Source organism: Lissotriton helveticus, chromosome 8 (genome assembly GCF_964261635.1).
Source record: "Lissotriton helveticus chromosome 8, aLisHel1.1, whole genome shotgun sequence".
In the NCBI taxonomy this organism is placed as follows: domain Eukaryota; kingdom Metazoa; phylum Chordata; class Amphibia; order Caudata; family Salamandridae; genus Lissotriton; species Lissotriton helveticus.
This window is the reverse complement of record NC_136069.1, coordinates 866405567-866430130: the sequence shown is the minus strand read 5'-3', so window position 1 is coordinate 866430130 and position 24564 is coordinate 866405567. Positions and strand designations below refer to the sequence as shown.

Here is a 24564-nt window from a genome sequence, read left to right as displayed (position 1 = left end):
AGCATTTCGCAAAGTGACATCTTACCACACTTCAAACTCAACCCTAACACTGGGTAGATACATCAAAACAGGGTTCCCATCTGTACCACGATTATATGTGGTCAAAAGCCACTGTATCCGAATTAGGATTCCAAGAATGACGTGCCAGTATCCAATGTTTTAATGTGGTACCATGTCAAAGTGCACAATAGTTTACTTACTCTTCATTTAACGTTAAAAATGAATGTTTTTTGGATAAACGGTCTCTACAGTCACTGCAAAGATGTACACATTAATGGAAAGACTTCTAAATTAGAAAAACATATTTAATAAACTGTAATCAGCAATCTAATAGCGGAAAACGAAATGGTTACTTACCAGTAGGAGTAGTTTTGCAGCTTGAAGAGTTTTCTGGATTAACATGCTGCGCATTATTCCACTATTCAGTTGTTAGGTCCGCAATTGTCTGTTTCTTTTTCGTTGGCGTAGTAAACTACCATTTGATGCTCGGTCCGTCCCCTGTGTGACATCAGACGGCCCCCGAAAGTCCATGTGCGTGGTACCCATCTTCAGATTCTTTTCTCATAGTCTTCCCCCCCCCCCGAGGATGTTCTTTTGATTATTTTATCCTATGTCTTTTCTCCTTCTTATATGTGACCTCCTTCCCACCTATTTGCTTAACTCATTTCCATGGCGGTGGGTGGGTCGCATATGAATCCAGAAAATTCTTCAAGCTGCAAAACCACTCCTACTGGTAAGTAACCATTTTGTTTTGTAGCAGGAATCCTTTTCTGGACTCACATGCTGTGCATTAGATTATGTGCCGGTTTCCCACTCCTTGAGATGGTAGGGGTGAGATGAGGAAGAGTTTGTGAACGAGTGTTTAAGTACTTTCTGTCCCACCTGAGCTTCTTTTGTCATTTGTATATCCACACAATATTGTTAAATGTAATGTAAATTGATACTTGTATAGCGCACTACTCACCCGCAAGGGTCTCAAGGCGCTTGTACGAATACCGCTGTGGAATCCATCCTGGCTTTCCCTGTGAGGTGTCCACTCCTGGGCACCCCCAAGGTGGAGGCCAGGCATCCTTAGCGTTGTGGGGGCCGTTGTGGAGATTAAGCAAGCTATTGCCCAGAGTTGCAGAGTGGGACTCCATGATTGGAATAGGCACAGAGGCGAGAATTATCAGGTCCGTGGAATTTTTGAGCCCAAGACCCGCCGAGGCGGGGAATTGAACCCTGGTCCCGGGCTAGACCTCTGCATCAGGGACTGCCGCTCTAACCATTGATTCATAAACAAAATGGAATCCACTCAGTGGGGTACGGTTGTTACCACAATGGTGGGGAGCAACCAGTGTTGTTAAAATACCCCTCACACACCAACAGGCCCCTTGGTGTCATGCTTCATCATCGGGGTCTTCGCAAACCTCTACGGGATGCGGCGTGCTACGACTCACGGCTACGTAGGAGCACTTATCTGTGAACTATGTGTTCTGTGTGTGTGAGTAAATAATGTGAGTGGTGAGGTGAAAGTGAAAAATTAAAAGATACCTGGCACGTGAGTACTGAATTTTTTTTATTTAGTCTCCGGCTGGTATCGTTAAAAGAGTGCTAGAGTGGTTGTTGTCTACTAATTAGGGTAAACCAACCATGTTAGTGCGTCGACATGTTTCGGAGTTAAAAAACTCCTTCTTCAGGACGAGGATGTGCACTACTTATCCCCACCTTACTCACATGTATGTAGATATAAAAGTGTGCTCTACAAAAATAAGATTAGGTGATAATGTACCTATCTGTGTTTAATATAATAAGGTCCGTTGCGCCCAATTGGCGATTAAAGACACCTGAAAATAGAAAGGGTCAGGTAAAACATAGTGTAATACATGTTTTAAACTAATACTGTGTAAATACACAGAAGGGTAACAAGGAACAAAAAGTGAAGGTCCAGGAACCCTAAAAAGAAAAGAAAAAACGAACAACATATAGACTGGGACACACATTGATTCATAGTTTCTGATAAAGCCCTTAAAGGGGAAGTTTCTGACACTGATGTAATGCTTACTTATAGAAAGAGGTCAAATGGCCTCATGAGCCAAAACGTGATGAGGGGGTCCGTTCTACCCGTCTGGCAACCTGTGAGGTATTCAAGGAAATGAATCAAAGCATTGTAATTCCTCGATCTTAATAAAGGTTTTTCACGTCATTCATCATTTCCATACATTCACACACACTCACGGTTACTTCTAGGGCTGACTGGCTTCCTACCCCTCCACGCGGCTCCGACGAGTAATTCGTCTGGTCAGAAGTGAGCCTTTTTATCGTCTAGCTTGTTCCAATTAGCCACTAATTGAAAGCGGAAAGCGCCCATATCAGGGCCTAACCCTTCGTCTCTATTCCGCATCTGCGCGCATCGGGTAGGGTGTTGCCAAACAAATGCGCATGTGCGGGAGAGCGGTGCGAGCCACCCGCGCATGTGCATCGCGGTGGTTTGGTTCTGAATGCGCTGGCATAGTATCTGCCGTTATGCGCATGCGCGAACGAGGTTATGGCGCCGCGCATGTGTCGGCCAGGATGTTTTGGATCTTCCTAACCTCGGATATGGAAAGTACATTAGGGTGAGCTGCCAGACATAATAAAGGCTCGAAAAAAGGCTTTAACAACACTGGTTGCTCCCCACCATTGTGGTAACAACCGTACCCCACTGAGTGGATTCCATTTTGTTTATGAATATTGCCAGGGGAGACAGAATCCACTATTCCCTCTCCCTCCCCCCTTCTGTTAATTACGCTCTAACCATTGAGCCACACTTCTCCACAGTTAGCTAAAAGTATGTGGGGAATGCCCATGTTCCGGCTGCCTATATAGTGTCTATTGGCACATTTGCCATAAAGACTAGGGTTGCACTCTTTTTCCTTGTTGAATAAGCTTCTGGGCGTAAAGTTAGGGTTTTCCTGCTGAGGAGTAGCATGTTCAAATTATCTTTACAATCCATCGTGCAATTATTTCCTTTGTAACAGGTGAACTCTTGCTGGACTTAGCGTGTGAGACAAACAATTGGTTCCCTTTACCAAACTGTTTTGTCTCCTGTAGATAATATAGTAATGCTCTTCTTAAGTCAAGGGTATGCAAGCTCCTCTCCTGCCGTGTTTGCGGGTTCTTAAAGAAAACTGGTAACTGAATGCTTTGCTTCAGATTAACTTTGCTCACTACATTGGGTAGATTTTGAGGATTAGTTCTAAGAACTATTTTGTCTTTGTGAATTTGCATATATGGTTACTCAATAGGCAACGCATGGAGTTCGCTTACTCTTCACAGTAATGTTATTGCTATTAGGAAGGCAGTCTTTAGTGTGATATGCTGTAGTTTTGCTTTATGGATAGGCTCGAATGGTTCTGTCATTAGTTGAGCTAGTACAGTGTTTAATCTCCACATAAGGGCCGGAGCCTTCTTTGGAGGAGCCATTCTTTTGGAACCTTCTAGGAATTATTTGATGACTGGTGATGTTACATGATGCTTCCCTGGTGTAATCCACAATTGAGAGATGAATAGTTAATTGCATTGTCTAGTAACTGGGTGAGGTAGATTATTACTGTCTCCGGTGTAGAAATTTAATCTAGGGCATTGTTGCCTTTTCATCAAATGAGATACCTTCTCTATTTTGCTGTGTAGCATTGCCTTGTCGTTGGTTTTGCCACCTCCCTTATTACCGCCATTGTTCTTTGGGGTAGGTCTTGGTGCCCGAATTCTATGCACTCAGGCGCCAGGCTGTTAGGCTAAGTGGTGCTGGTTCAGTGTGGAACACTTGTCCTTGTTGCATCGTAAGAAGCACTTGCACCTCCTTGATCGTGATCATCTGTCCCTTGGACAGCTCGAGCAGGTTTGAATACCAGGTTTGTCTCGTCCATTGAGAGGCTTTGAGGATTAAGTTTTATTTCTGGTTGCCTGGCTTTTTCCAATACTCTGTGTAGTAGAAGGATAGAGGGAACGGCAAAGACAAATCTCCCTGATCAATTTAATGACAGTGCATTCCTTTCTGACTGGTAGTGTTGAAACCTGGAAGCAAAGAGTTGGCATTTTCTGTTCTCTGCTGTTGTGATAGGTCTATTGTTGGTGTGTCCTAGAGCCTGAAAATCCTGTCTAGGCTCTTTTGTCTCATCTCCCATTCGTGTGAACTGCTGTTCGGTCTGCTGAGTCGAGCTGCGTGTGTTGTCCTTTCCCAGTAGGTGGATTGTTTACAGGTTGAGCCTCCGTGGTATTGCCATATCACTTGTGCTAGTTTGCTTAAGGTGAATGACTTTGCTCCTCCCTGCTTGTTTGAGTAAAACTTAGTTGCTGTATTGTCAATTTGAATTAATAGTTCATCCCTGTAATGTGCACTTGAAAGGCTTTCAGTGGTACTAGCACGGTCTTCATCTCTAGGAAGCTGATGTGTTTTATGGAGGCGGAGTTGCTCCACTGACCCCGAATTCTTAAGTTTCCTGCATGCGCTCTCCACCCTATGTGAGACGCATCTGTTGTGATGGTCACTGAAGGAGTTGTCATTTTGAAAGGTTTCCCTAAAGTTGTGCTCTTGGATGCCCACCATTGTGTCTCCTTCTGTACTTCTTCTGCTACATTTACAAGATCTTCCCAACTTCTGTTGGTTTGTGATCAGCTGTTACATAGCTATTCTTGTAGAAGGGTGCATGTGTAACCATGCATGTGTAACGAGGGGGATGCATGATGCAATCATGCTCATCAGTTTCATGACTGTCCTCATTGTCAGAGACTGACCCTTCTGGTAGAGGAGAGTCTGCTCTCTGATTGCTTGCACCCTTTTTTGGGTCAGATACGCTTGTGCTACCTTGGAATTCAGTCTTGCTTCCGGTTATGAATCTGCAGATTATTTTTTAGGTTTATGGAGAAGCCCAACCTCTGGTGAGTTGTGATCACTGTTTAGATGTCCAACATTGTGTTTTAACTTCGTCTTCAGTACTCAATCGTCTAGATAAGGGTAGACGTGAATTCCTTTCCTTCTTGGAATGCTGCCAGACCTACAATTATACTGCTGGGCATACCAACTGATTAACAGTAGGATGCTCCTATCCAGACCAGCTGATAATTTGATTGGTCGCATGTTCAAGGCCATGTTGCATGAGAGTCCAGCTGAGGGTTTTCTGTACAAGTTCCGCACCCCTAAATATGTTTTAAAAGTCCGTCTGAAGGTTTTATACGCTGCTGCCAAATTATGGTTTGACTGCCGTATTACTTTAGGTATTCCCTACTTTAGCGAGTGGGCCCCTGTGTGGGATTCCCCAGGCACTCCTGAATGATGCCTTATCTCGACCCTTGAAAGAGGCGGGGGTTCAGCGTTGGGGCGACATAGTTGAAGGACATAGCTGTCTTCCCTGGGATACTTGGAAGATCTTAAAGGACAGGCTCTCCAGGTTTAAATACTACCAAATTTCAACTTGGTGTAAGAACCAACACAATGGAGGCTGATCTCCATGATCCAAATCCAAGAATAAAGGAGATAGCTCTCTGGTATAATCATCTTTTTGCTGCTGCAGACAGAAAGCTGGATTCTCCTTACATGGTCTGGGAGAAGTGCTTGCCAGATGAAGAGCTGCATACCTTATGGCAAGTATTTTTAGATAAATTATACCCTTTAATTAAATCGGCTGCACTGAGGAAGAACCACCTTTTTACCCTTCATAGGATATACTGGCTCTGCTTAAGATATCCAAAATGAGGGGAGGAGGAGACGCAAGATGTACAAAATTTCGCACCCACGAGGCGGATGACATCCACATGTTTTACATCTGCCCAATGTTGAAGGAATACTGGGATAATGTGTGTATGACTTTGTCAGAAGCACTGGGTAAGATGTGGAGGTCAGCCTAATTAAAAAAAAAATTGGCATAGCACTGCCCTCAGAGGGGGAGGCGGACTTCACGGGTAAACAGCGTAAACTTGTGTTCTATTTAATTTTCTTAGCAAGACGAGAAATATGCAAAAGATGGTGTCAGGCAGACCCTCCATCTTGGAGGGAATGGTGGAATTCAGTCAGATTTTTTAAAGATTTGGATCAAAAGGTTAATTCCCATAATAATACAAACGAGCTTGGGCTATGTTGGAAATTACTAGACTCAGAGTAATTGGTATGGCTGGTAAGAACTGTCCAATGATTACCTCTTGGTCAGCTTACGATGTGTAACGTGGGCCTGGTCCCATAGAACATCAGCTGAGATCAGACCACAAGATATAAGCAATTGGGTTGCTAGTACCGAGAGGATGCTTATACAATATTATGGAGGTTATATGAGGACAAAAAAAAAAGGAATGCTGCCAGTGAAGCTAAGCATTTTGTAAAAACGCTTGGAGCAGATTAATTCCGAAAGGTAAGACCCTGAATTGGTAGAGTGTATATTCGTGCACAAAACGGAGGAACCTTTTGTGTGTTTGATTTAAGGGTATTTGCAGATAGGCAGGCTTTAAGTCTATGGTGGCCATGTAGTCCCCCTTTTGGAGGCATTGTCATCTTGAAGTACTGTGTGCGGATGAATTTGTTTATGAATCTGAGGATTGGTTTTAGAGTGAGGTCTTGCTTTAGTACCAAGAACTAAGTTTACTTTGTTGTGCCCCCATGTTGGTACTTTATCCACTGCATGTTTCTGTAAGAGTGTGTTTACCTCTTCCCTGAACTTTAACAGCTCTGTTTTTTATAACCTGTTCTTTTTTTGGAGGGTTGGGTGGTGGAAGGCTTGTTAGTTCTATACAATAGCCATGGCGCACCACGTTTAAAACCCAATTGACTGTGGCAATCCTTTCCCATTCTTGTGGGCATTGCACTATTCTACCTCCCAATGGTGTTATTGTGGGGGTCCATTTTCGTTTCTTAGAGTCACTTCTTTTGTCACCCTCTGGGAGCTTATTCCTTAGCTCCTCGATCTCGTCCTACTGCTGATGGCCATGTCGAATGAGGACTGCATTTGAATTGGCAATATGCCATTGTGTTGCCACCTCACTCTCCATCTTCCTACCCACCATATCCAGACTTTTGCTTTCTCTCTCAGGAAGTGGGCTTGAGAAAGAGTGAGCGGTGCTCCTTCTTCTTGCTGTGATGACGATGATAGAATCTGCCATTGTGTTCCCCTGCATGTACTTAGGGTCCTTTGAAGGAGGTCTACATTTTTTCTCCACCCATAAAACCCTTTGTTGAAGGTGTCTCCTTAAAGGCTTTCTTAACCTGGTATATTTTATTTGGTATGTAACACACTAACCCTAGTAGATACCAGAGGGGGAATTAGAGGCGCGGGGCGCTTGGACCCAGCTAGCCCCCAACCTAACATGAAAACACAACAGAAGCTGCTCCAAATACAGTGACCGAAACCTAGAAAATACTAAGTTAAAGGGGTGATGACATCTCACAAAAAGTGAAGGACTGTCCTCACACACCACCAGATGTCATACTTTATCATCGGCAGTTCTCGCTCGCCAAAAACTCGGTTTAGTGGAGAGCAGGCCTACAGCTGGGGACAGGGAGGCACTTTTAAAACTGAGTGGGGGCCTGTGAAATAAGTGAGTTTAAAAATCAGTATAATCGCCAGAATGAGTTTATTCTGAAGAGGGGATTATATGATATTACATGATTAGGATCTATGGGACTCTTTCGGTCGCAGCTGACCTTAGGTCGTCGTTTTCTTTGAGGCCTGGGCTGCCTTGTGCTTTTTTTCCCCGTGGCCCAGGGTATCCGAGGGGCTTGGGGTTTTGTTTACATTTTCAGGTCTCTTCTCAGCGTCCTTTGTCGTCTTCTTCGAGACATGTTTCCTATCTACGCCCCCCTCGAGGATTTTGCTATCCGAGCCTCCGTGGTCTGTCTCTGTGGCCCCAACATGTTCCTCTTTATTGCTTGAGGCACACATCTTTCAGCGACAGCTGTTGCTTCTGGCTGCAGTACACTATTGTGTTATGTTCCTCTCCTCTGCTTTCAGCAGGCCTTGAGAGTTTTTGGCACAAATACTGCGCAGGCCTCACAGTCCTTGTACCTGTGGATCCTTGGTAGGCAGAGATTACAAACTTCGTGCGGGTCAAGTTGTGTAAACTTGTGATGGCAGTTTGGACAAAATGTAAAGGGGGAATTTTTCATGACCCCTACCCTGCTTCATTCACCGGCCACATGTGTTAATCCAATGGGATGCCTCTGTGGAGCTTCTGCAGACGAAGGTCTGCTTCCTTCTCTGGTACCCGACTGTCCTTCTGCAATGTCTTTCCCCAAAAGGCCTACATTTTCAGCAATCTTCTGCAAAGCTTCAGAGCTTCTTCTTTCCTTCTAGACTCAACTGCAGAAAAAAATAATCTGAAAATGGCTACCATGCAGATCCACTTCAGACAATGCCCACAAAGAAAGAAAAAAAAAGAAACTGAGACAATTCTGGATCAAACCACTAGATGGCAGAACAATGCACAGCATGTGAATCCAGAAAAGGATTCATGCTGCAAAACTAGTATTCGTAAAAGAAAAACAAGCATTTGCAATGCAATAGGTCTCGCATTTACGCAAGTTTGAGCCATTGACATTGCAAATGACAATGCCTTTTATTTTTGTTTTTAAAACAAAAATAAAAGGTATTGTCATTTACAATGCCAATAGCTTAAACTCTCGTAAATGCGATATCCATTGCATTGTAAATGCTTGTTTTTAATGTTTTGCTGACTAGGACTAGGGCTGGAGGGGTAAAGTACCCTCCAGGTGGCAAACCTTCAAACAGCCCGCTGCATATTGTCTAATTGTAACCCATGTTTTGGTGATAATAATTTTTAACAAATCTGTGAAAAAAGTAGTATCGTCTTTTTTTCATATTCACATCATTTCTATCACGTTTTTGGGTTAATCTTTTAAAAAGGAGAGGGGGGGGGGGTCAAAATATGTATGTGCCCATCCCAGAACAAATGTGTACAAAAAAATTGCCAACTTCACCTTACTTGACACCTCCCAATTGAGGAAAACAAACCAGTATTACTATATGGTCTGTTTGGTATATTTACTTAATACCTTTTTGCTTTTTATTTAATTATATTCAAAAAAGTTTAGGTACAAAAAAGACACTTAAATACATTCAACAATTCCAACATAAATTCTCAAAGCAAATTACATTCCACATTGCATATATAAACACCACATAAATTACATTACATATATAAACACCATATTCATTTGGATAAAAAATTAGACTCACATAAATGATATCTAACTAAACAAAGGACAAAGTGAACATTTAGAAACTATTATTAAACAAGTAGCAAATTAATGCATATTAAATTTGTCAAAGTCATTAAATGTGCTGCAAATTAATGCATTCCTGATTCAAAAGCCGACGCGTTTCGAACCCATTCCTGTCACTTTATGGGTTCTCATCAGGGCTCTGTCTCTTATTTATCTACAGGATATATGTAAAAAAGAAAAAATGAAATTCTATTTTAGTATTTGAATAGAATTCTTGTCAATCACCTCTCTACCATTCACGAAATGACGGAACGTCAGAAGTTGTCCCTTCTTCAGGGGCCTATGGTTATTTATCCTTGTTCCACCACGCTATCTCCTCTTGCACTGCGTGCGTTACAACCACTAGATCTTCCCAACTCCCTGTAGCTTGTGACCATTGTTGTTGCAGCCATTCCTGGAATGGTCTCATGTGTAGCCGTATATTGGGGACTAGGTGTATGTAGGACGCCATCATCCCCATGATCTTGCTCGCTGTCCTCACTGTCAGAGCTCGCCCCTTCTGGTTCTGACGTGTCTCCTTCAGCAGGGCAAGTGTTCTCTTGTGGCTGGGGAACACTGTACTCTGTATGGTGTTGATCTGTGCGCCTAAGAAGATCTTCACTTGTTCTGGTTCCATTGAGGATTTCCCCCAGTGTATTGAGAATCCCAGTTCTGTTAGCGTTTTTGTGACCTGCTGTGCATGTTCTTTGCATTGTTTGTAGGAACTTGCTTTTATTAGCCAGTCGTCGAGGTAGGGGTATACATGGATCACTTCCCTCCTTAGGTGCGCTGCCACGGCTGCGAGGCACTTGGTGAAGACCCTTGGTGCAGATTTTAGTCCGAAGGCCAGGGCGTGAACTGGTAGTGTGCTTTGTCGATGGCAAATCTCAGTAGATGTTTGTGTTGTCAGTTCATGAGAATGTGTAGGTAGGCGTCTTTTAGGTCTATGGTGGACATAAAGTCTCCGTCCCTTATCTGAGGAATGACTTCTTGTAGAGATGTCATCTTGAATTTTTGTGTTGTTATGTATTGGTTTAGGAACCGTAGGTCCAGGATGAGTCTTAATGTTTCGTTCACCTTTGGTACGAGGAAGTAGTTTGAGTACACTCCTTTGTTTCTTTCTTTGAATGGTACGGTTTCTATGGCTTCTTTGTGGAGGAGTTCTTGTGCTTCCTCTATGAGTAGCACTACTTCTTTTGCTGAGCGCGCTTTTCTTTTTGGTTTCCTGTTTGGCGGTTTCTTTTCCAGGTCTATGCAGTATCGGAACTGTATGATGTTCAGTATCCATTTGTCTGTTATTTTCTTTCATTCCGGGAAAAAGAGTTTTAGACTGCCTCCTACTGGTGTTACATGTTCCTTGATTTTTAGTCTGTGTAACCCTTTTTTGTTGACTTTGTTGTGCCCCTCCCATAGAGGTGTCGTGTGGGTGGGCATGCTTGGTGGTGCGGAGTCACTTTGAGGTGGGTTGCTGGCCCCCTCTTCTTGTTTGCCCTCGTCCATTCACCCTCCCGCGAAAGGACTGGCCCCGAGGCTGGTATTGCCAGGTTTGTTTTTGCTGGCCCTGCTGTGCTTGATTGTTGCCCTGGTAGCCCTGCTGGAATGTCTGATGTAACTTTCCCGGCTGGTTTCCCTCTCTTCCGTTTGGCCTCTGTGTCGGTGTGCCTCTTCTCATTCCTCTGAATTGCAAGGCCCCCATGGACCTTGCAGTTTCATTTTCCTTTTTGAGTTGGGTGACGTTCTCATCCACTGATGCTCTGAAAAGGGTTTCTCCATTGAAGGGGGTGTTCAGAATGTTATTCTGTACTTCCGGCTTGAAGCCTGAGATCCTCAGCCAGGCATGCCTTCTCTCTGTGACCCCGATCATCATGAGCCTGCTGGGCGTGTCTGCCGCATCCAGGACCGATTTCAGGCATGAGTTAGCTATATTCTTGCCTTCCTCCACCAGGTGTGTTGCCCTCTGTTGGTATTGCTCAGGGAGGTGTTTGAGTAGTTGTGTGACCTCGTCCCAATGCTGGTACGTATGTCGGTTGAGTAGGGCATTAGAGTTGGCAATGCGCCAGTGTATTGCTGCATTCCTCTCTATTTTTCTTCCAGTGAGGTCTATCCTCTTACTCTTTGTCTGGTGGAGGGCCTGAGTTTGTAGGAACGTTGGCCCTTTTTCTGGCTGTTGCTGCAATGATGGAGTCAGCTGTGACGGATCCCTGGATGTAGGAAGGATCCTTAGAGGAGTGTTAGTGTTTCTTCTCTGTCATAGGTGTGACAGACCTGCAGCTTGCTGGTTCTTTGAATGCCTCCCTCCCCTGGTCCAGGACACTTAGTAGCATGGGGAGGAATTGACTCCTGGTTTGAGTGGGGAGCAGTGTCTCTAAAAGGAAGCAGGCTTTTGGTTTTTCTTCCTCCAATTTCACTCCATAAGCTGTTGCCGCGTTCCTGATAACCATGTTGTAGATACCAATGTCACCTGGCGGCGAAGGCCTCGAAGGATACGTCTCCACGGCCTCTTCCCGGCTTTCGGCGTCAAGGTCCCGCCAATCCAGGTCCTGCGCCACCGAGGATGCCGAGCCCAAACTTGTGTGCCGGTCTTCCTCGTCATAGTATAGGCCTTCTTCCTCTTGGTGTTCTTGGGGCTCTGGAGTTTTCGGCGGCTCTTCAGCATTGAACTCCTTTTCGTCCTCGACCTCGACGATCGTCGTCGGATTCGACGGGATGATGAACCTCTTCATCCGCTCGTCGAATTCTCTTTTTCTTTGCAGGATGTTATCCATTTCGGCCTCAAGCCTTCTCTTTTTCCTTTCCATCACGGTGGCCTTTTCGGCGCCGAGTGTTTCAGACGATCTCTTCGACGTTGAGGTCGCCTTCGGGTCCTTTTCTTTTGGCGTCAAGAGCGCCTTTTCGGGGACGTGCTTTGACGACCTAGGTTTTTCTTGTGTTTTCGCCATCTGGGAGTCCTTTTCGAAGGATCCGCTGGGCTGTTTGTCCTTGGATGCCGCTGCGGCCGTCGAAATGTTCGGCACCAGTGCTCCTTTCATGGACTTAGACTCTGTTTTTCGTGAGTCTGACTAAGGCTAAAGAGAGTCAGTCGGGGCTTTAGGGGTCGACGTCTCTCATAGCTCTTTTGATGTTTTCTTATCGGTCTCTACGACCGTGAAGTCATCTGCTACTTCGGCGATATTGTCCTCTTCCTCACTGGAGAGGCCCAAGTCTCGAAGCGATGGAGGTTGACCTTGGCCTTGCATGCTGTAGTTGGCTCTCCTCTGCCTCTCTCTCACCCGGAGGGTCTTCGGGGTGAAGACGGAGCAGGCGTTGCAATCCTTGCTCTCGTGGTCGACCGGCAGGCAGAGGTTGCAAACTGGGTGCTGGTCCTTCTGGGAGTATTTGTGGTGGCAATTGCGGCAGAATTTGAACGGGGTCTTGTCCATTCCTGGGCTCAAGGGGCCCCCTGTGTGCGCATTCTCCGTTGGACGTCGAAGTCTTCGATGTTCTCCTCCTTCTTCGTCGTCCTGGCTCAGTGGTCTTGTTTCTGGATGTATTCTCCAAACTTTTTTGGTAGATTTCAGTCTTTTTGTTCTTCTTATCTCCAAAAACTCTGGAACCTCTCAGTGACGATCCAGACACAATGGCGGAAAAAAGAATCTTAAGACGGCGCCGAAGGGTGGGAGCTTCCGCAGGAAGCATGCCGACGTCACGGGAAGGACACCAAAAGATGGGGCGTCAACCCCACCTGAGCTACGAAAAAATAAAAAATAAAAAAGAGAAAAGACTACTATTCCGGACCCAACCACTAGACCGTGGAATAATGCACAGCGTAGTGAATCCAGAAAGATTCACGCTGCAAAAGTGTAGTGTATCATGACTTAAGACTAATGGGGGCTCAGCACTAGACCTTTAAGGGGTGTCATCCGGCATGGGACGGACTCTGTCTCAGCCGTGAAGGATCAAGGGTGTAGCCCTACTTTGCCTTAGAGGTACACCTTTCAGAGGTGTAGCCTCACATGAGACTAACAACAACAAAGCATTCGGCTGGCTAGAACCCTCGGAATTGTGACCTGGCATGAGGCTGTGTCTGTCCCAACCTCAGCTTCTTCCATTATTATACTGTATAACCGAAATCGAGAATGTTAATTTCCCATCTCTGATGCTTAGTGGTGTATCCCAACAGTCAGGCAACTGTCTGTTACTGCCCTACACATATCTGAGGTGTCATCTGCAAGACTCACCTCTGCCCTATACGCACTGCCTGTCAGCACATATCAGAGTCTCTCTGGCATACCTATACAGGAAGCCGAGAGACCCCGATCCGTCAATGAAGCTCCAACTTCGGACAGGACAGTGGCGTGCCTCTGAGGCGAAGACCGGCACGCAGTACTCTCACGGTACTTGCCTGTCTGTAGCGCCGCTCCGAGCACACCTTGCACAGCCCCGGTACACGGTTCATCGCTCAGCGTCTGTAAATACCGCTGCTCGCCGGTGCCGTCCAGCAGGGCGGCAGTGAACCCTGGTCGCCAGCAGCAGAGCGAAGCCATGTGAATGCTGGCATGGGCGCTCTAGGAACCGGCTCCAGGGAAGAATGGCAGGAAGCCGCCTCTCACCTCTGGGCCTGCTCTGCGCTTTGTGCCTGGCCACGAAAGGTCACGGCTTCCTGCTAGCGCAGCGCGGGGAAGAGCAGCGCTTTATATAAGAATTCCTCTCACTATTTAGCATTTCCTCTGTCCCGCCTCCCCGGCCGATGCCACTGTTTGTCCCCTTTGAATCCTTCTGGCCCACAAAGCACTTTTGTGATTGGGGCCTCCTCATGCCGGGTCTCAGAGGCTGAAAGAAGTGCATCCCGAGCACACACAGTGTTTACATCTGATGCTGTCTTTACAAGACTTCTTAAAGTCAACACTGGATAAACATTAAAATAACAAGCGGTCGCCATTGCGCAAAGGCAGACGCTTATTTATATTTGCATCGCGCTTTCACTGTAATGCGAAAAATAGTGCTTACCGACTAATGAAGGAGACAGTGTAATGCCGCAAGACCAAACAGCGCATGCGCTGCAACGCTAGGCTCGACCTAAAAATTGAATTTCTTTCCTAAAGCACTCAGAAATTGGGATAGAGAAAAAGCCTTTAAATCTCTTTAGCAAACTCAAATAATCTTTCCACTTTACAAGCTTTGAGCACCAGCACCCTTCTGGAGAAGCAGCTGCACGCTATCTAAATTATATTTCATTCATTCATTTAAATGTCCATTAGGATAAGCATGTCAATGACTCAAAGAAGACAATTTCTTCCTGCCAAATTACCCAAAGCCTTAGTCACATCTCAAATTAATTTTTCACTTATTAGTTTACTTAATCACAATAAATTTTTACTTCCCTTTATTTTAAAATTCACCACAGCTGGTGAGTCATGCTCGAAGAGAAACAAAATGATTTCTTGTTAAAATACCCAACAGTGATAACCACACTTCGAGTCAGGCTCTCCTCTTATGCCTCTAAAGCTAAAATACTAAAATTATCTGAAAGTTAATTTCTTGCTCTGTTATTCTCGCTTCAATACCCCAGTTAAACGTTTTCCTTCTTACAGTGCACAAATGCAAACTGGTTAGGCCGGACTCTAAAACACTGTATTAGGCAACTGCACGAGAAATTTGTTATTGCTATAATAGCCTCACCATACTTCTGATGAAAGTAAAACATAAATGAATGGAAGGAGTTTTGGAGCAGCTGTTGAACCTCACTGTCAGAGCCAATAGGGTTAGGAAATGCCCCCTCCCCAGAGGGAGTGGACATACAAAAAGTGTAGGCACCCTAAAGGTAAGTAGCCCATTGGCTGCTACGTTCTAACCCCTGTAATGCTTCTCAATTGAGCATTTAGAGGAACTCCTGAACCTTAATCCTCAGATTACAGACGACCTATGATAAATAGAACAAAGAAGATCGGTGCAGCAGAGAAGACTGAAGACACCAATTAACTTGGCCCCAGCCCTACCGGTCTCTCTGCAGCCCTCAAAAACCCTGCTACAGAAGAGCGAATTGTCCAACAGCCCAGCGACCTCCGGAACCTTGGGAGGACTGCCTGCCTTCTACAAAGACTCGTAATCTCCTGAAGACAGTGGACCTGTCCACAAGGAAAGCAACTTTAAAGACCAAGGGCTCTGCCTGTGGATCTGCAAACTCGACCACTTCTGTACCAGACGTCCACGGTTCGAGTCCAAGAGGCCCACCAGTCCAGAAAAAGTTCCCAGCGATCCTGAACTAGAGTCGCTCATAGGTTGACCCTGCGGACTCCACGTCCACACCTGCAGCCTCTGCACACAGACCTCCCTCCCCCCGCCCTCCAACCGCGGCCGCACTAGTAAGCTGACTTCTGACATCAAAGGACACCCCTGCACCAGAAGCCCATGGGCCTTGGGGAGATCTAACGGCTGTGTCCTGACGTTCCAGCACATTCCAACTTACCTGTGCAGCTGTAGGGTTCCATCGATCGGCCTCCTAGCATGCAGCATTTTTTCAAGTTCGAAATTCCCCATTTGTTTAGATTGGGCGACCAATGCTTTGTTGGCACTCTGCACCCAGCCGCCTCTGTGCCGTTGGTAGTGCACTGAGGTCACTTACCTGAATCTTGCCTGGTACTGATACTTCATCCAAAAGCTCACTTTCGCAATTTGTTTACTTACCTGCAAATTGCTCATTGTGTTTCCTCCCATAAGATAACATTGTATTGATTGATAAAAGCACTAAGTGTCCACTTTTGGTACTGAAAAACGGTGATACTGCAAAACTTATTTTACTGCAGTAAAGTAACGTTGGTTCTATAACAGTAAATATACTAAAAGTAATATTTTTACAAACCATTGGTTTTGGATTTAGTCATCGAGTTTGTGTAATTCTTGCCTGTGTGTATACAACAAATTCTTAGCACTGCCCTCTGATAAGCTTAAATGCTCGCCCACACTACCACAAAAGAGAGCATTAGTATTATCTACTTTTGCCTCGGTAAAGCCTCTGAGGATCCACTGGACTCTGTGCACACTATACCTTACTTTGGTTTAGTATATACAGAGCCAGCTTCCTACAGTTCCCATATTCCCCCTCTAATAATCACAACTAAGTCACTAATGAACCACAAATAAACTAATGCATGGAATGGTTCAATGTAGCATGCAAGACTAACTCCATTAACCAATGGATTGACCACTAACTTTGCACTCACTGGTAGCATGCTACTCATAGTAAAGCATTTCAACGTCTCATCACAAGGAGTAAGCGCTATATAAATGCTATTTGAATTCAACTTTCATAAGATGTTTCAATGCTAGCTTAATTATTAACAGGAAACAGTGTGAATTATGATAGCCTTTTACTCAGGTCCTGAAATACAACTTTAACACTGAAAACACTTTTACATGGACGTTTGTTTAAAATGATGCTAAAATGCATTATGCATACCTTCCGTTGTGCATAGTTCACCTTTTTTGTCAAGCACAAGTTGCTCCATACCTTCTCTGAGAACTTCTTGATTTAAGTCTCGTGCATCAAAAGCATCACTCACAAACTCGGACACACCTGGACTTGTGGAAATCTCGTCATCTTCCTAAAATAGTTTTGCGTTGTAAGATATGATTATACAATAAACAGTAACCAATTTACATTCAAAAGAATTAAAACAAATCGAATTTCACATTTAAAAATCAAATGAAAGGAAAAGTTACTTACTTGTAGACATAGTTCTGCATCAAAGGAATCTTCGTTGAAGTAATAAACCTTGAATAATTCTGCCTGTACGGACCCCAGAACACCTTTTTCAAAATACATTTATAACCCAAGAAAATATCTGTATAGTGTTCTTCACTGGAAGTCATTTTTCATATCATTTTCAGTGTAGACTGCCGGAGATGTATTTTCCTGGAGATTGCTGTTGAAGAGTAGCAGGACACCTATCTACTGGAAAGAAGTCCTTTTCAATGTTTGTAATGAGAGCTGCTCTCAAGAGAAACAACATGAAGGAAAAAACAACCTGATAGGCTAACACTAAAACCCTGAAAAATATATAGCCTGTACCTCGAAGGACCCTGGGGAACCCCTATCCCACAATGGACTGCAGTGGCAGTTGGCCTGTGAGAGTCAGTTCTTTTTTACGCCAATAAACCAGGATATAAAGATAACCTGACAGCCGGGAAGGAGGAAGGGTTTTTCTCACTTCAATGAAGATTCCTATGATGTAGAACTAGGTCTACAAGTAAGTAGCTTTTCCTTCTGCATCACAGAACATTCATTGATGGTCATCAACCTAGAACAGAATAGCAAGCTAAGAAAAACTCCCAACAGCGCCTGTCAGGTAGCTATTACCTGTAAGACAGTTAAGATTTGTATTGGAGGCCTGTTAACTAGAACTAGTCATTCAGGCACAAAAAGACAAGACTAACTACTTAAATAGATTTTTTAATATTTCTTGCTAAACCTAGAGTTGGCTTGAGTATCCGTTTCTAAAACGTAGTATTTTGTGAGTGTGTGTAGAGACCTCCAAGTAGCTGCCTTACAAATGTCTTGGATAGGGACTTGTCTCACCCAAGCCATGGTAGCAATTTTTCCTCTTGTGCATCACCATAATGCACTTGGAATAGGTTTGTGGAGCTGTCTTTAGGCCAAAAGGCAGAACCGTGTACTGATAGTGGTGCAACCCTACTACAAACCTCAGAAACTGCCTGTGATGCGGTATTATAGGAAAGTAAAAGTATGCGTCCTGGAGGTCTACTGCACAGAGCCATTAGTTTTTCCTTATGTACAGGTAAATTTGGTGAAGTGATAGCATTCTGAAATTTTCTTTCATTATCAATTTGTTGAAGGACCCAAGGTCCAGAATTGGCCGGAATTGATTGAGTTGATTTTCCTTTTTGACAAGGAAATACCTTTAGTAAGCTCTTTGCTCCTTTTGATGTAGAGGAACCTTTTTTATTTCTTTTTTTCTGCAGTAGGAGAGATGTTTCTTATTTAACTCGGCTATCGTGACTTGTTGTGGAGGAGCTGGTGGTGAAGTGCCCATGAAACGGAGTGAGTAGGTGTTCTGAATGATGTTTAGGACCCATTTCTCGGTTATGTTCTTCCACTCTTTCGGGTAACATTTGACCGCTTCCCCATCGGAGTGGGAAACCTTGGAGGGGGGGTGTGATTTTCATTGTTTTGATTGAGAATTTTTTTTCTTGCTCTGCGAGTGCTTTTGTGGAGATGATCTTCTCCTCTGGTATCCGCTCTGAAATGGCCTTTGAGCCTGTCTTTGCTACTGTTGATAGTGATAGGGTCACCTAGAGGTTTGAAGCCTATGGTACAAGTTTTGTTTGCCCCTGAGCTTGAGCAGTTTAAAAAAACATCTTCTGTTGTTCTAAGCCAACTGCCTTGAGTGTTTCAGCAACAATCTTCATTCGCAGCATCTCTGCCTCTGTGTGTTGTTCGAAGAAGGAAGATTCAGAAAAAGGCAAATTGGCAGTTTTTAGTTGGGCATCTGGTTTTAAAGATTCAAGTCTTAACCAAGATGTTCGCCACAGTGAAATGCAATGTGAAAAGGCAGTGGCCGAAAGCTCAATGGAGTCTACTGCAGCACTGATGGACTGATTCAGGATTAGGGAGCACTCTTTACCCATCTCTAGATAGTCTTGTTGCCTGTGATCGGGCAGATTAGCCATGAATAATGTCATGCCCTCCCAAATCTTCCGATGGTATTTGCCTAACAATGCTGCTGAATTGGCATTGCGTAAATGTGTAGATGCTATGCCCCACATCATCTTCCCAATTGCATCCATGCTTTTGCTTTCTCGGTCTGCCGGTGCTGTGGTCTCCGGAACAGAGGTACGTCTTAATTGCACTGCTGTAAAAATGATAGAACCCCTGTTACCAATGATTTTATTCGCTTTTGTTTTAAAAATCAATAAAGTGGATTATCAAAAAATAAAATTATAGAACCCGGTTAAGGATCAGTGTTGAAAAAAACTCAATCTTGCGGCGGATGTTTGTATTTTTTCAACAGTCTCGATGTTGCAAATTTTACAGCAGCTGTGTTAATGGATTTTTTTTTAACGGTATCTATGAGGCACTATCTATGAGGCCCAGAAGCAGAGGTAAGAGAGGCCTCGGAGTGGTTCTAGGTTGCAGAGTTTCTAGTATCACAGACACTGTGGAGCATCAACTTGGATGTTAAGTTTCGAAGCCCCGCTAACTAGTGTATCTTCGAATGTAATAATATCACAGATGAAACGCCAGATAAGAAGTGGGCTGGAGAAGTCGGCGTGTAAGATTTTCACATCGTATCCGGAGATCTTGTCACTGATCTTGTCGATTGAGTTAATGGGGGGACTGAGCCCTTGGAGGTGGTGATTTAACTGGTGATGGAGCCTTTAAGTAGCGAATTGGTGACATAGAGGACACTCTGTTGTGCTTTTGAACAGGAGTTATGCTCAATGGTTGCAAAGGAACCTGTACAGCAGTGCTTTCCAATCTCAGTGTCGCGACACACTCCTGTGTCGCCTGCCATGCTTTTGTGTGTCGCGCAACGATGAGGAGACGCGCTCTATTCTTTGCTTTAGCAGGACGGTACTGCGCCTATCAGTGACGCAGTTCGTGGAGGAAGGCGAGGGACCATTAGGTATGTGCGCGCGGCTTCTTCCCTTTGTGGCTCACGTCAAATGCACAGTCCATTCCCGGCGCTCGGTACTTTTTTCACATGAGTGGTAGCCCGGTGACAAGGAGGAACGGCGGCGAGTAAGGTTTAATCATCTGCTGCAACTGCCTCAAAATGTGCCCAATTACATTTTTTACTTTGAACGAGGTTTGTATCCTGCGTAAAAACAGAGAGGGGTCCTGCAGAATCTATGTAACCTGGGTCCTCCAAAAGCTTACGATATGCCTGATTGATTGTAGCGAAGTAAAAAAACTTTAAGACGGATATTGGAATACTACTTTGAAACCCATGGAAGCAAAGTTGAGAATCTGAAATGTATTAAAGCATCAACGAGAGTGGAAAGGTGTTATTTCAGCGGCCGACTTCTTGAAACAGATGTATGGCTTATCATAACCTCACTAGACACCTCATTCCCTCCGAGCTTGGACAGCCCCTTAACTTTCTGAAAGAGAAACTAAGATAGCCATTTTCCTCCGGTTCCCCTACAATGCCTCTGCGCACCGAGCAGCGCAGAGAGTAAGGCCAGACAGAGCAAAGTTGGCAAAAGCAGGTAGCTTTTTTACTGTGCAATCCTATTCTATGAATTTGCTGTATGTGCACGTATGATTCGGGCTTCCTTTCAACACTGTAAGTAAAGTGACAAAAGGACCAAAGAGTTAAACGCAAGCCTAGTTTAAGTGTTGAGGCTGCTTCATGTGTTTTGTTTGTGTTCAATTATGTTTGAGCCTGCTTAGCACTAGTTTTTGGCGTGTGTAGAGAAGAATTCTAAAGTGTGTTATAGCATTTCAGGTTGTTTAAATTAGAGCTTACCTGCAGAGTTAAACAGGTGAAAAGTGTGATCTGATACAGAATACTACCTGAACCCTTCCTATTCCCTCATCCACAACGTACAATTTCCCACTCGCCAAGACATTCCACACATACTACCACTCACCAACAATCCTCATCTAACACCATAACCAGCTTTACCACCAGAAAAGATCAGACCTTCCTACCCTCACCTCTCACAATTATAATTACTCTGCACAACCCAACACTACACAAACCCGTTCATCCACGATTCTCATGCTCACCTCTCAACAGCTCTCGTCAATCATTGATTTTAGAGCACTAACACCAGACACGCACTGTCCCTATCCCCTTTACTCATACCCATTTCAGTTTCAACAAATGCAAAAGACAAATACCAGTCACATACATTTCACATCACCAAAACTATATTCTAACAGAATGCAGCTTTGTTTTAACACCTTGCTTACCCAAAAACCTAGTATTATGGAGCATTAAGGATCCACCAAGAATATGCTCACTTGGGTATTATGGAAACTTCCAATGTTTGCTAAATAGAGGGGTGGAGTGAATGTATACATCACATATTCCCCGATAACACATTGCGCAGTATAGTTGGGCAGGAAACTTTATCCCATTAAAAAGGGGGAGCTTTAAGGGTTCAGGGGGTGGGACGAACCAGGTTTCATTGTGGTTGGGGATATAAGGGGCGTTTAGGGATCATGGGTGGGTAAGGGGTATTTAGGGGTTTTAAAGGGTTTAGGGATCCATAGGGGTATCCGACCTTCAGAAAGCTTTCTGTGAAGTAGTCTGTAATCATGTTTACATTTTAAACAAGCCACAGGTGGTAGCTCAGCGTTCTAGTGTTAAATGTTAATAATCTGCCTGCTGCACAACTGTCTGTTTTGTTTGCTCATTCTTAGAAAAGCAGATTGGCAAAGGATGGTCAGGTGTTTTTTTTTTTAAGAATGGGGCTGCCACATGTCGAATGTGGCCTGCGCAATTTGCCTTGATGAAAAGAAGATAGCGTTTTTGTTTCTGGGATAAGAGAAATCGTCGTAACTTTATATTTATGCTTTTTATCGCACTTTAGGGCACTGTTTTTTTTTGTTTTTTTTTCGGAGTTTTATATAGCGCGAACTAGAACCGAATCAGTTATCAGAGCGCTTTACATAGCACCAGTTACGTTACATGAGGACACACTTTCATTTTTTAGGCACGGGGAGATTAAGTGATTTGCCCAGAATCACAGGGGTTTTTTGGCGTCGTTACCGAGACTCGAACCCAGATCCGAGGTCGAGCGCCTTAGCCGTTAGAAGCAGTTGAGCCTGCTGCCTGGTAGCAGCAGTAGGGCGGGTGGGGGGGGGAGAAGGGGTGGAAACCACTAGTTTAAATTAAGCACTGCTCTTCTCTCTATCCCCAACCTCACTCAACTGTCCTTCTTTCACCTGGTCTCCTTCCTATCGCTTAATGTCTCTTCCCCTGGTGCCGTCACTCATTCTTATCGCCTCCCTCCCTCTCATTTTTCCATCCTCGTTCATCCTAAACCTAAACTCTTTTCTTTGTTTCTCTTTCTGTTCATTCTATATCCTTCCTCTCATATCCATCACTAGTTTTCATGTTTCTCTCCATCTTCCACGTCTTTGTTCTTTCCCTGCCATCCTTATTTCTGGTTCTTCACTATCTCGTTTGCTCATTCTGATCTCCGTTGCTCTTTTTTCAACCTTTCCTTTCACTAATTTGCTCTCATATGTCATTTTTGAGATATGAGAGCAAACTATCCTATAAATTGGTCTCAGTTGTCCAAAATGGGCTTTTCCCCTTCTAGTGTGAAGTGGCATCTGTGTGATCATCGTCATTTGCCACAATGTTGGCTGGTAGATTTTTTTTCCAAAGGCTTCTTTTGGTTCTAGATCTGGTAGTGTACATTTCTCATCCAACTTGTTTAAAGGGTTGGCAGCGTGTGCACCCGCCCATTTTGTGCCGTAAATCACTGGGGCATGTGTCCATGTGTGCATGATTATATTCTTGTGTCACAAACCTAACCTTACACCCAGTTTTGCCAGTCACTGTCTTTGTTAGAACAGATTCACAATTGCTTTATTAACCTTCCTGCTTTCTCAAACTTGCTTGAAAATGCACCATTTGCCCACTATTTTTTGAAAATGTTATTGGGGGGGAGGGGGACAAGAAACCCGGGGTTCGGGGTCGCTCGCTCACATTACCGTGTCGCAAAATGATGAATGTCTAAAAAGTGTGTCACCAACATGAAAAGTTTGGAAAGCTGTGCTGTACAGGATCATTAGATGGGACAATAGGGTGGTCTTGAGGGATACGTACGTCTTGTTCAGGTGATGGAGGTTCTGAACGTTGAGAAGATCATGACCAATGTGAGCAAGAAGAAGAAAACTCCATCAGAATAACTGTTGATGTCGAGCTATCGACATCACACACTGTCTTTTAGGAATAGCCAGTGTCCTCGGCGGAGCGGTATGCCTCTTCGAAGCAGAGTGGGACTGCATCTTTGGCATCTACGTCGATAATTGAGACTTTGATGCCAAATGATCTGACCTCGCCACTGAGAGACTGGATTTTAATGTCGACCAATGAGATCTTGACATTGAATGATGTGATGTCAATGCTGACCAGGAGTACAACGACAGTGCTGTGGCTGTTTTCGGCATAGAGGAAGGTCCGGTCACAGATCTGGACGTCGAACGTTGGTGATATAGGCATGCTGTCGACATTTAGCCTTACTTCAAAGGTGAACAGGATGGAAACAGACCTCTCAATGGCAATAACTGACGTTGGTGCATGGCAGCAATGTGAATGACAACAGTGCCGGTGTCGAGAGGGAGACTTTTTAGATTAAGATCTCCTTTTATGGGAGTCTGTACCTGTTCTTTGCCATTTTTCTGGAGAACGGTGGGAGGAGGAACTCTCTAATTTCTTCCTTTTCTTCCTCTCTTGGCATGCCTTCATGTCTTCCATCCAGCTACGCAGCCAGATACCTTCTCTATCTTTAACCGCATGCGTGCGGGCGGAATTCCGCCCGTACGCTGGGTTTTGCGAAACCGCACTTTACGTGACGAGCTGGGCTCGTCATGAGCGTGCGAGGAGGCTACGCCATGACGAGCCCAGCTCGTCATGAGCGTCGAAGGGGTTAAGGGTTGTTTAAGCTACAGGCTACATATTATTCAGGCTTTCACTTTTAGCCTATCAGGCTTTTTTCTTTATCTCAAGAGCAGAAGAACAGAACAGATGCCAATACTGGGCTTTACTTGCTAACAAACGTTTTAATAGACCTTATGAATAAAACATAATAGTCAGTTTTTTAATTGCACCACTAAATGCTTTATTCTACTTTTTTTGCAAGTATACATTTTTTGCAATTATACATTTTTTGCAAAGACTAAGTTTTTTTTGTGCATAGAAAAACATTGAATAGACTTACAACAGGCTATATACAATACATTCCCACTATATACATATTAGCAGTACACACCTCTCGCAGATTTGGCCAAAACACACAAACCTCACTCATCCTCATCCGTCATTGAAACATACCATCACCCTGTAGGGGACAAACAGTGATCCCAATGTCAATTTCACAACCTCAAAATAGAACACAATTCTAAATAAACTAGATTCCTTAGATTATATGCTTTTTATCATAATCTAGAATTCATCACAACATTTGTGAGTGTTTTATATGTGACACGGGACCAGGTCGACGCGTTTCGAACCCTGTGATTAATGGGGTTCTCCTCAGGACCAATATATTCTACAAAAAAATTCATAAAATACACAAATTTAGACTTCCTCACCTATCAAGTCTTAATGCACCATAATCAGCACCAACCGGTACCACTGTTCCTACCTTCAATCTCC

The 24564-nt window shown here is 44.2% G+C and overlaps 1 protein-coding gene across 2 annotated transcripts in view; it reads right to left on the bottom strand.

The window, feature by feature from the left end:
- The window catches only part of SYAP1 (synapse associated protein 1), a 202623-nt gene that overhangs the window by 3288 nt on the left and 174771 nt on the right, over window positions 1-24564 (bottom strand). The window contains exon 8 of one of the 2 annotated variants that reach the window (XM_078657670.1): window positions 16662-16806. In XM_078657670.1, the coding sequence (XP_078513796.1) occupies window positions 16662-16806 (145 nt within the window). The remainder of the gene's footprint in view (window positions 1-16661; window positions 16807-24564) is intronic. The other variant, XM_078657671.1, reaches the window with a different exon arrangement.